This window comes from Bos taurus, chromosome 2 (genome assembly GCF_002263795.3).
Source record: "Bos taurus isolate L1 Dominette 01449 registration number 42190680 breed Hereford chromosome 2, ARS-UCD2.0, whole genome shotgun sequence".
NCBI lineage: Eukaryota > Metazoa > Chordata > Mammalia > Artiodactyla > Bovidae > Bos > Bos taurus.
This window is the reverse complement of record NC_037329.1, coordinates 122,320,151-122,332,998: the sequence shown is the minus strand read 5'-3', so window position 1 is coordinate 122,332,998 and position 12,848 is coordinate 122,320,151. Positions and strand designations below refer to the sequence as shown.

The following is a 12,848-nucleotide window of genomic DNA, read 5'->3' as shown; positions in this document are numbered from 1 at the left end:
GAACTTCTGTACTTGGTCCTGATACTTTCTAACTTTGTGACTTTAGACAGATAACTTATGTCTCTGAGCCTCAGAGTCCTTGTTCACATTATGGGGATAACTACTTTTAAGGCTGATGCAATGTCTAATCTGAAAACAATAAATTCATTTTACCCAAGCCCTGAGTTCAGTTGAGATAATTACTGAATTTTCTCCCCTGAGCTGTTTGATTAATTGTTCTTGGGACACCAGGCAGACTGTGTAATCATCTAAGGCAGGTGCCATTCTGTTAATTTCAAGTCTGAGTGCACCCTAAGAGACACAGTGATGGAAGCACCTGGTGTTAGAAATGGGCAGGAATGTGTTTTCCTAACTAAACAGTTGAGTGCATCCATTCTGGAGCACATTAACCTTCTCTTTTGGGATAGGCCAAATTAAGATCTGTTATGATATTTCCACAAAAGATCATAATGTGACAGTGAAGTTTCAGGACTGAAAGGTGATACTGTTTTTACAGCAGTAAGGTGATTTGGGCTTCAGTTTCCAGATACTGCTTTTAAGTTGTTTAGATAATTATGCCCTTAAATAATGATGTTACACAATATGAATCATTTCAGCCCTCTATCTAGAACCCTGGGGCAAAAGCCAGGGTGCCTTTAGTTGGTCCAGAAAGAAGAAGGGATTTTCTTTTATTGTAGCTAAAAATATTAAGTTTTATCTTCTTTATCCATGCAGCCCTTTTTACAAAGAACAACGTGCTTTGTGAACTTGGATAAGTACTTCATGTCTCTGGTCTTCACTTTCTTCATTTGAAAAATGGCAGGATTGGATCAGCTAATCTCTTAAGTCCACCTTGCCTTGATTTTAAGTACAGTATCTGCCTCATTGACCTGTTTCTTTGAGAATACCTGGTTTCTACACCAACATAGTATATTCGTCATTTTAAAACAGGAGTTTAGAAATATTGGTTCTTAACCCATTCTTAATGCTATATCTTGGACAGTTAGTTTAAGTGCCCATTTAAGAATGAGGAGAGTGGAAGTTTTTATCTATTTCTATCCTAACATTGAAGTGAGTAGTGATAATATTTGGTGAACTATGAGGCACTGGATTACGACGAGTCAAAGGATCTAGGTTCTGTGCCTACTGTATCTAAGGTAATTGTTTTGCGGTTCCAGTAGTCACTCACATTTTTGTGCTTCAGTGTTTTGGACTTTAAATTAATAGAAAGCTACAATTTATTGAATGTACTTTGGATGCCGGGTACTAGTACCTGATTTGTTATTTGCAGCAGCAAAGTGAGTACAAATGGGAAAGCAAGTTGTGTTCAAGATTCCACAAGTAAGAAGTGGCAGAGCTGGGATTAGAAGCTACATCTTTCATTTCAAAGCCTGGGCTCTTCCTTTATCTAAACTGTTTTGCCTCATCTGGAACATGGGGGCCCACTATATATACTCCTAAGATTGTTCCAGGAGCAGATAAGATAACAAATGTCACATTGCTTTTGGCTGTTAACAGTTTTATAGTTAAAGGGAACCCATGAGCAGCTGTAGTGTCATTAAGAACTCCCTGGATTCAAATTACAGCTCTGCTACTTATTAGCTTTGAACATTGTATATTCGAACACTTGGTCTCTCCATGCATCAGTTTTGTCATCCATCAAATGAGAGTAATAATAGTCCATCCAACATTATATGGTGTCATGAGGATTATGTAAAGCACTTTGAATAGTGTTTTGCATGTAGTGAGTATTTAGTATATGTTAGTGAATAGAGGTGCAGCAAAAATTATCTTCCCCTTTCCCTTCTTCCTTCCCCTTGTTTTAGTTATGTTTAAGCATAAACAGTGATTGCCCAAGATGAAACAACCAAGTTTAAAGTCACTGGAAAGAACAAAGTTTATGTGTGTAACATTGTATTGAATATTTTATAAATAATAATGAATTTAGTGATAAATACAGTATATAGTGGCAACTTTAATCCCAATCCACAATTGGAAGCAGGGGGATAGAGGATAGAGGGGAGGAAAGCAGTGGAGGTAGAGTCTGAGATGATGATTTCTTTGACAAGGCTTTTGGGCCTTATGTTTCTGTTACCTATGGCCTGCATATTACATAAATCCATCAAGCCTCTTTTGTTGTTGTTATTCAGTCGCTAAGTTGTGTCTAACTCTTTGCTACCCCATGAACTGCACCACGCACCAGACTTCCGTGTCCTTCACTATCTCCCTGAGTTTGCTCAAACTCATGTCCATTGGGTCAGTGATGCCATCCAATCATCTCATTCTCTGTCGCCCCCTTCTCCTCTTGCCCCCAGTGTTTTCTAGCATCAGGGTCTTTGCTAATGAGTTGGCTGTTTAACTTCAGCATCAGTCCTTCAAATGAATAATCAGGGTTGATTTCCTTTAGGATTGACTGGTTTGATCTCCCTGCTGTCTAAGGGACTCTCAAGAGTCTTCTTCAGCACCACAGTTTGAAAGCATCAATTTTGGTGATAGACCATGGAGTCACAAAGAATGGAACATGACTGAGTAACTAACATCAAGCCTCTTACTTCTCCATTTTAGGTCGACTCTGCAAAAGACAACTCTTTGTCTGATTATATCTTTTCAAGTTCTGTCAGTTGTTGTCTGTGTAATGACTTTTTTAAAAATTGTCTTGATAAAACCCAAGACTCCGGGTTGGAGTGAAATAGAGCACAGAGTCGGACATGACTGAAGCGACTTAGCAGCAGCAGCAGCAGCAGCAGAGCAAGCTATATGGTCTTACTGGTTCAAAGTTTAGGAAAAAGAGATGCCTCACATGATTCATCCCAAATTATTAAACTTCTCTATTTGGATCGGGGACCTCTGTTCCAGGAAATATAACCTATAACTTTATACGGATGTGAGACTTGGACCATAAAGAAGGCTGAGAGCCAAAGAATTGATGCTTTCAAATTGTGGTGTTGGAGAAGACTCCTGAGAGTCCCTCGGAGAGCAAGGAGATCAAACCGGTCAATCCTAAAGGAAATCAACCATGAACCTTCACTGGAAGGACTGATTTTGAAGTTGAAGCTTCAGTACTTGCAATGAACCGACCCACTGGAAAAGACCCTGATGCTGGGGAAGATTGAGGGCAGGAGGAAAAGGGGACGATAGAGGATGGGATGGTTGGATGGTATTACAAACTCAATGGACATGAATTTGAGCAAACTCAGGGAGATAGTGAAGGACAGAGAAGCCTCGCAAAGAGTTGGACATGACTTAGTGACTGAACAACAAGTACCATCATATCATCTGACATAACTCCAGTCTCACCAGTGTTTTTACTAGAATCATACATACCTGTCAGTTTAAATCTCAAAAAGAACAGAAAGAATGTTTGACAGAATATCACTTTTAGGCAGTTTTGCAACAGACACAGGCAGTCAGTACCAAGTGGAAATTCAAAGAGATGAGGTTAAATTCTACAGGAGAGAGCTCATTTGTGTGATAAAGATTCTTTTTTTGTGTTTTTATAGGTTGCTATGGTCACGGACTATGGAGCCTTTATCAAAATCCCAGGCTGTCGGAAGCAAGGTGGGAACCAATAACTTGAAATTCAGCACTCTCATTTGGCTCTGTCTACTTTCACCTCTAATTATAAGCTCTAATTTTTTCAGATAGTAGTTTGTTTTTGTTTCTAGTGTAAAGATACAAATACAGACAGTTGATTAAAGTTCACTTTTAGGAAGCCTTAACTCTGAAGAATGGTGTTTTTCTGACTTCTGGGGAGGGCAGGGGGCATAACCATTTGTGTTCACTTCTAGAAGTAACTCTTCCCTAAATTTCTCCTGTGATCCTGGTTGAGTCACTTGACCTCTTTGGACTTAGGATTTGGGGGAGAGCAAGCTACTTATTCTCTGAGACCAGCATTGTGAGTTTTCTAGTATGTGGCACAGGGAAAGGAAATAGTATTGTAACCAGTACAAATTTATATACATCAAATGCTTTAAATTTTCTTCATAATTGATAGATCTATTGAACATTTTTAGAGAATCATTTTTGTATCTATGTCTTATTTGTTTCTCCAAATAATCGTGTTAAGTAGATTCCATAGACTGGTGACCTGCTCAGAATGTTTGAGCTAGGTTATAGCATGGTCAGGACTAGAACCCAGGCCTCCTGATGCAGATGTATTAAAGATCTTAATGTAAAAGATGTACATAGATATATTATTAAGAGAAAATATAGAAGAGTATTTGACTACATAAAAGTCAATCTAGAAGTATATTTGACTACATAAAAGTAAAAAACATAATTGCAAACATCATCATAAGCAAAGTTAAATGAGAAAAAAGAATTTGCAGTCCATATGACACAGGACTAATAGAAAAGAGGAAAGTAGGAATGGGGCCAAGGATATGAAAGGATAATTCATAGGAGAAAAAACAGCAGTTGAACAATAAATATCTTAGAAGATGCTCATTCTCGATAGTGATTAAAAATATAACTGTGATATATCCATACAATGGGATACTGCTCTGCAATACAAAGGAATGAGAATCAAGTATCAAAATACGCAATGATCTAGATTCATTTCCAGAGAATTATACTGTGTGAAAAAAACTAATCCTGAAAGATGACCTGTTTTATGGTTCCATTTATATAACATTTTTAACAGTTTTATTAAGATATAATTCACAGATCTACATTTCATTCAGAGTGCACAGTTCAGTAGTTTTTAGTATAGGCACAGAATTTTGCAGCCATCACCACAATCTAGTTTAATATCATATTTGTCATACAAAAGAAACTCTGTACCTATTATTGGGCTTCCCAGGTGGTACAGTGGTAAAGAATCTGCCAGGTTCAATCCCTGGGTTGGGAAGATCCCTTGGAGGAGAAAATGTCAACCCACTCCAGTAGTCTTGCCTGGGAAATCTCATAGACAGAGGAGCCTGGTGGGCTACAGTTCATGGGGTTGCAAAGAGTTGGACACGACTGAGCATCAGCATGCTTATGTGACAATAACCTATTATCAATCGCTCCAAATTGCTTATCTCCCTCTCCCCCTTTTAAGGCATGTTCACATATGCCTATGGCTTCTGAGGTAACTCAGTGGTAAAGAATCCACCTGCTAATGCAAGTGCTGTGTTCCGTCCCTGGGTCAGGAAGATCCCCTGGAGGAGGAAATGTCAACCCACTCCAGTATTCTTGCCTGGAGAATCCCATGCACAGAGGAGCCTGCTGGGCTAAGGTCCATGGGATCACAAAAGAGTCGGACACAACTTAGTGACTTACGAACAACAACATATACTTATGTATTTTAAATGTCATTGTGTATACTTAGAAGAAAGTCTGAAAGAATAGTCAACAAATTAGCCATGGTCACCACTGGGGAGCTTGGTTTGCTAAAGGAGAGATGGAAAGAGAGCTTTCACAGTTTGTGTACAGCAGAAATTAAACACAACTTTCTAAATCAACTATACTATAAAATTATTTTTTTTAAAGGAACTTTTGCTATTTGTAGTTAAAAAATTTTTTTTTGTTGTTTTACAAAAGCTGACCTTGCCTTTAGCTTTGGAGACTACTCTGCTGCAAATTGCATCTTAGCTAATTAGAAATAGCTTACTGGTAGTTTCCAAGCTGCTGCTGCTAAGTCGCTTCAGTCGTGTCTGACTCTGTGTGATGGCAGCCCACCAGGATCCCCCCTCCCTGGGATTCTCCAGGCAAGAACACTGGAGTGGGTCGCCATTTCCTTCTCCAATGCATGAAAATGAAAAGGGAAAGTGAAGTTGCTCAGTCGTGTCCAACTCTTCGCAACCCCATGGACTGCAGCCTACCAGGCTCCTCCATCCATGGGATTTTCCAGGCCAGAGTACTGGAGTGGGTTGCCATTGCCTTCTCCAGTTTCCAAGCTAGCAATCAGCAATCTGTAATAAAATTTCTCCTTTCATGTTGGCTAAGATTTAATGACATGAAACTAATCCTCATCCCTGTATGGTATGCACCTCTTTAGATCTGAAGACAGATTTTCTTGTCAGTGTACTTGCCATAGCCACCAGTACCTGAAAGTCCCATCCTTACTTGAGCATTTATGTGACACTTTGGTGACTGTGTGAGGATTAAAAGCCTGCCAGCTTCCAGCAGTTAGTCCTCAACTCACTTATATCCATACCCTGTCAGATGATGCCTCTGATCGTAGCTGCCAGTTTACAAGTGAATCTGTCAGTCTAACAACTGTGCTGAGATAAGCTTGAAGGGAGAGCTCAGGGAGCCAAATCGTTAGATGGAAACTCCATGAGTTCTAATCCTGGGCACTTCTGTAGGTTTATTTGGTAACTTGAGCAGTTGACTTTTCCACAGTGTACTTTAGCTTCTCTGCCCTTAAATGGAAGAAGATTATTAAGTCCAGTCCTGAGAGGGCTGAGTTATGAAATAAATGATCTCTAGATCTTAACATCTGTCAGGAAGGTAGACTCTAATTTGAGTTATTTTTCTCAGATTTCTGTTTTCAGAATTTTTAAATCACTACTGAGTTAAAGACTGGTTCCTAGTATTCAGATCTAAACTAGATTTTCTTTCCCCTCTTATAGTATTGTCTGATAGAACTTTCCACAGTGATGGAAATGTTCTTTATCTGATGTGCTGTGTAACACCAGCCAGTTCACCAGTTCTCCAGGCACCAACTGGTTGGAGAATTGAAACGTTTCTGGTCAATAATGTTTGGGTAACAAAAAACATATTAAATATGTCTCCAGTCAATACTTTGCTATGAATCAGGAGTTCTCTCGACCTCCCCTCTGTGAGTTTGATAATTTGCTAAAATGGCTCACAGATCTCAGGAAAACACTTTCCTTTTGTTTGCCAGTGTATTATAAAGGATGCAAGCAGGAACAGCCAAACGGAAGAGATGCACAGGGCAAGATACAGGAGTGGGGAGTACACAGAGCTTCCATGTCCTCTGGCATATTGCCCTCCAACAAGTTGATGTGTTCAACAACCCGTAAACTCTCTGGCTGTCATGCTTTAAGGGTTTTTATAGGGCTCAGTCTCCAGCCCCTCTCTCTCTTTCCTGGAGGTCATTGGAGCTGAAAGTTCCAATCCTTTCATCACTTGGTCTTTCTGGTGACAGCTCCATCCAGGAATTATCAAGGGTCCCCAAAACAAAGTCCCCTCTTTAGCATAAACTCTAGTATGATCAAAAGAGGCTTATGAATTACAAAGACACCACTATCACTAGGGAAATTCCAAGAGTTTTAAGTGTTCTGTGTAGGGAGCAGGGACAAAAACCAAATATATTTTTATATTGTACCACATCTGTTGTTTAATACAGTAGCCTACTGACTTTTAAATTTTGTTTGTTTTGATTAAATTCAAACTTTAAACATCTGTAGCTAGTGACTATTGTATTGGACATTGCAGCCCTATATGTTTATGAAGTTCTTTCTCTACTATCCTCTTCCCACCAGCACTGAACTACAAAATTTTGAGAGTAGAGATTATTCACTGTTGCACTTTTAAAGTGCCTTGCTTGTGGTAGAAGTGCAAATATTTTTAGCAGTGAATTCAGGTTTAACAAATGATTACTGAGTTCTATGTTTTGGTCACTGTGTCACGTGGGAACAGAGATAAGAAAACATAGTCCCTGCTGCTCTCAGATTGTTCACAGTCTAGAGGTGTAAACAAATTACAATGTAGTATAATAAAATGAGTGAAGTTTCAGTTAATCCACTGAGCTGTGTAATAGTTAGGCTACTGGGATGAGTCAGGGCCTGCTATAGTGCCTGAGATATAATGGATGTTCAGTGAATTTTATTAAATGAAAAAAATAAATCCTAGTCCTAGCTCTGCCACTTACTAGCTTCTTGACTATAGCAGGTTGCTTGAGCCTTGAACCTTGAGTCCTTGAGCCTTCGTTTCCTTATCTGTGAAATGGGGCCATGTGTGTTATTTTTAGAGTTTCTTGACTTACAAGATCATGTCTTACTCATCCTTGGATCCATTTTTGCTTATAGTATAGTGGATGTTTAGTAAATGTCTGAATGAATCCCTAATACCACAAGATAAAGGATGTGCAAGCACTTTAATTTATGTGCCTACATTATTGTTATAAATCGCTGATTGAAGATACTCAGTTAGCCAAAAAAGTTCATTCTGGGTTTTTCCGTAACAAAACCCAAACGAACTTTTTGACCAGCTCAGTAATTTAACTTGAAAAGTCTAGAGAGGAAATTCATATGTCCCAGAGGTAAAGGAGACCTTATTTTGATGTTTTTTGGCTGCAGCTGACCTCTAATGGTTTGTAATTTTTACGTTTTTCCTTTATTGTCAGTGAAGTTTGTAAAATTAATGGTGAACCTAAAACAGTTGGGGGAATATTTTTAAGGGAACTGTAATAGGCTAATTCTGTTTTTTTCATGTGGCAGTTAAGATTCTAGCTCTTTCTAAATTGTCAGAATTTTTTTTCTTTTACCAGCAGACACTCAGTTGGGAGTCATTCTGTTTAAGTATCATATTGGGTTTATTGAATATTGTGATGGACTTGATATGCCCTTTGGGCATTTATGACTTAATGTCAGAGATCCAGATACAGACTGCTTCCTCCATGTAACACAATGAGCAAAGCATTTGTGTTGATTTCTGTTTTAGAGCCTTTGCTAGAAAAGAATTAGATGTGTTTCTACTGTTGCAGGTCATCTTTCTCTTTTTAATTGAAAAGATAACAGATTGATAATATAGAAAATAATGGAGAAGTATCAATATGATGTCAAAGACATTTGAAGTGCATTTCTTTATCAGCTCTGTCACTTTGGACAATTTACTTCTAGACTATTTCCTCATGTGAGTCTATGTCAAAGGGCTAATGTAAGGAAGGATTAAATGGATCTAGTGAGGTATCCAGTATGAACTGAGGGAGCCTCATGTTTTATTTTGGTTTTCTACCATATATACTTAATCCAACTATTGGTGGTGTGTGTGGTTAACAGTGAAATACTTCCCAAGAATTCAGGCTGAGAATTAAACTAATGATGAATCCCCTATACAGAGTATAGGATTAGCCACAGATAGAAATATACCAGGTAATTGCCTGTAAATCTGTGACTGAAGAGATGGGAACATTTAAGACTTCAACAAGGTAATCTGAGTTTAATTCCAGGGAAAAAGAGTTGGAATGAAATTGCAGTTTAGTAGACTGAAATCTGATTGTATCTTTCTACTAGGAAGAGATTATATGAGTAGATATCAATCTCTGGAACATAGTAAAAGAAAGCCTGAGAGCCTGAAGTTGGCAGTGTTTATCTTACCTTATTAAGGAAGAAATGAATCTGATGATAGGAACTAGAGAGATGGATTCTCTTATGAGGAAGTCCATCAAACCTTCATGGACAGGAAACACCTCTCAAAACATTTGTTTCCCTTTTGTTCTTATTCTGTGTTGAAGCAATTTCCAATCATTAATCTGATTTTTAGGTATATGATACTGGGGTCAGTGAGTAGTTTTCCCAAATAAGGACTTGGAACCTTCCAGGTATAAGAAAAGTATATCTTCCACTGTAAGTTAATAACTTGGTGAATTGTGTGTATCTCTGAACCAATCACTAAATTGACAGTCTGATTAATGTATTTTGGTATATAAGCATCTGTACGCTGAAGACTCCTACACTTTATTTTCAATTCATACCCCTCCTCTGATCTGTGGACTTAGATATCCAACTGCCTACCTGACATTTACATTCAAGACTATGGGCTCGACCATTTCTCTTGTTTAATTCATCCAATAAGTGAAGGAGATAAGCCATTAAGTTTCAACTATAAAAATCCCACACACCAATATAACAATTTTTGTATTCCCTTTTCATCTGTGTCCATGAGACATAGTTTTACATAATTTCAATCATAGTGTACGTATCATGTTTAGATTTTGTTTATAAATATATATATATTTGGTTTTTATAGTTAACATTTTTTATGGTTAAAAATATTCGTGCTTATGGAATAATAAGAGAGAACCTACCAAAGCAAATGATCATTATTACCACACAGAGATAGGTGCTGTGAACATTTCAGTGCATTTCTTTATAGTCACATATGTACATAGAAATGAACATACTGAAATTAAGATTATACCCTGTGTATACATTTTGTAGCTTTTACACTTAATGAATGTTAAACATTTTTTTGTCTTTTAAAATACTTTTTGTAAACATTTAAATGGCATTAGTTTATCATTCACATGTATCACATAATCATTTTAAATTGTTTATAATTTTTCATTATTAATGCTCTGCAAAATGCCATATTTAAGAGATGCTTGGGCCAAAAAATATCCTACTTTGGAATCACATAGGAGAACACATGGTTAACTCATTCTTTCTTTGTGGTACTCCAATAAATAGACCTGTTTCAGGAAAAAAATATTCTCTCAAGTATATTAGGTTCAACATTAATTTCCTTCACAACTTCCATTTGCAGTTCAGGAAAAAAGTGAAGTTTAGAATTAGAGGACAGTTGGAGCCAAAAAGATGTCAAAATGAAATGTTTCCCTTTCCTTTAGGGCATCTGAATTTCCTCTGGGTTTTCTAATTAGGTTACTCTGCTCATTACTTGATCACGAAAAAGAAGAGAACCCAGATCCATGAATTTTATCCAATTTAAAGATTATATGATGGTCTAAAATTTTAAACATGGGTTATATTATATATATAAAGCATTTTAGCTCTGGCAGTATTGGAAGATAGACTGTCAGCCTCCAGAATCAGCTGAAGTAGGTCTGAGAGACCCAATAACCACAACCAGTGAAAGGAGTGGCTTCCCACAGGAGCTCCAGACACAGATGGCAGATACTTTGTTACAGGCATGTGCTGACAACCTTGTGTATGCCTGTGTGTAAGAGAGATTGAGAATAAAGGTTAGTGATTCTCTCAGGAAACTTCAGGGAGTGCAAGTTTTTTGGACAGAAATCTTTGACTTACTACTTTTTCTTTAGATTCCAGGTTTATTTTCATTCAGAATAAGTGTTTATTATATTAATTTCCCTCAGAATAGAGTTTTCTCTATTATTAGAACATTTGAAAATAAAAAAAATTAACCTGCAATCCTATACCCTAGTCTAACCATTGCTATAGCATTTTGGATTATTCCTTTCTAGTTTTTGGAATCTGTTTTAAGCATTTTCATTATTTAAATGAGAAATGCTGTTTCCTACAGTGCGTGGCACATAGTAGGCACTCAGATATTTGCAAAAGAATGAATTATTGATATATTTTTACATAATCTTTTGAACATTGTTTTTAATGGGCTGTCAAGTAGCTGTACCGTAGTTGACTTAGCCATTACCCTATTGCTGGATATTTGGTTGTTTCTATTTTTTTCACTGTCTTAAAAATACATTGAATATTTTTGATGTAAATCACTTTTCTAGGTACATATAGATTTTTCTAAGTATAAGTTTTTTTCTTAGTCTCAGAAGTGATTACGGGTCAAGTTAATTATTAGAACTCTTGGTTCCTAGGGACAGAAATGCAGGAGAAACATTTTGTAAATTTCTGGCTAATTTCCCTGGGCAGTGTAAGATATTAATAAATCTAGCTTCCACCAGGGCTGGATCCAGTGCTTAGTTTATGCCTTCAGGGCTTTGTCTCTTGTTTATGCAGGCTCTTCTTTGCTTCTGTCTGGCTGATTCTTGCCACCTGGTGGTAAAGATGGGCATTGGTAACTTCTTGTAGTTTATAATCCTGACAAAAGTCTTGAGAAAGATTTGATTTAGCTAGTATCTTGTGTCTGTCCCTGAACCAGTCAGTTGCTGTGGCCTGGGGAATGAAGTACCTTGATTGACTATGCCTGTGTCATATCCCCACAGTTGGGGGTTAGATCAGCTCCAACCAAACTACAAGGACTGACCAGATTTTTTTAGAATGTAAGGAAGGTGGTTCTCCCAGAAAATGACCTTGGATAGACAAGGAAAAGGATGTCTATTAATTTTATTAAATATTTCTATCACTCTTGATAGCCATTGCTAAGTGATTTCTAAAACTTTATGTTAGCTTCAGCAGTATTTCTTATTTTACTATATTTATATCAACACCGGATATTATTCTCTTCTAAATATTTTGCTAATTTAATAGATTAAAAATGGCAACCTTGTTTATTTTTACTTTTTTCACTTATCATAATTATTTTTTATAACTAATTTAAATGGCTGCTTACTCTTTTACGAAAGATTTATCATAATTTATCAAGGTGTTTTCCAAGTATTGGTCATTTACATTTTGTAATAATTTTTATTTTTAACCTTTGTAGATAATACTGCAGGCATTTTTATATGCCATAAATTTTTGCCTCTGTTGAATTTTTCTTTTGGAAAAATTCAAGTGGTGTTTTTTTGCATCAAAGGTATAAACATCTTAATGCCTTTTATTTTCAAAGAATTGTACCAACTTGTATTTTTACCAGTATTATATAAATATAGCTGTTGTATCACGTCTCTACTCTATAATTAAGCATTATTTTAAAGAATATTTGTTAGTTGATTACGTATAAAAAGTCATCTCAAATTGTTTTAATTTGCAGTTTTAAACCAATGAAAACTTTTTCAGTGAACCCCCAACTCCCACTGCCTCTTTACTGTGTTATTTAGAGTATGTGTATGAGTATGCCCAGTGCGCTTTTCTTCTTGTTCCCAGGTCTGGTCCATCGAACTCACATGTCATCCTGTCGCGTGGATAAGCCCTCTGAGATAGTAGATGTTGGAGACAAAGTGTGGGTGAAGCTTATTGGCCGAGAGGTAAAGTTCTGTGCAACTTTAGCTGGTTAGAAACTATTAAGTAAAGCCGGGATTTTCTAAGTTTTTCATGGTGATATTTCACAAGTGTGTATATGTTGTTAACTGTGGCTGATAATCTGAC

The 12,848-nt window shown here is 37.0% G+C and overlaps 1 protein-coding gene across 4 annotated transcripts in view; it reads left to right on the top strand.

Annotated features, from left to right (window-relative positions):
• Nucleotides 1-12,848, top strand: part of ZCCHC17 (zinc finger CCHC-type containing 17) — a 51,607-nt gene that overhangs the window by 13,944 nt on the left and 24,815 nt on the right. For all 4 annotated transcript variants that reach the window (XM_005202977.5, XM_005202978.5, XM_024976586.2 and 1 more), the window contains 2 exon segments: nucleotides 3,480-3,537; nucleotides 12,627-12,727. In XM_005202977.5, coding sequence (XP_005203034.1) covers nucleotides 3,480-3,537; nucleotides 12,627-12,727 — 159 coding nt within the window.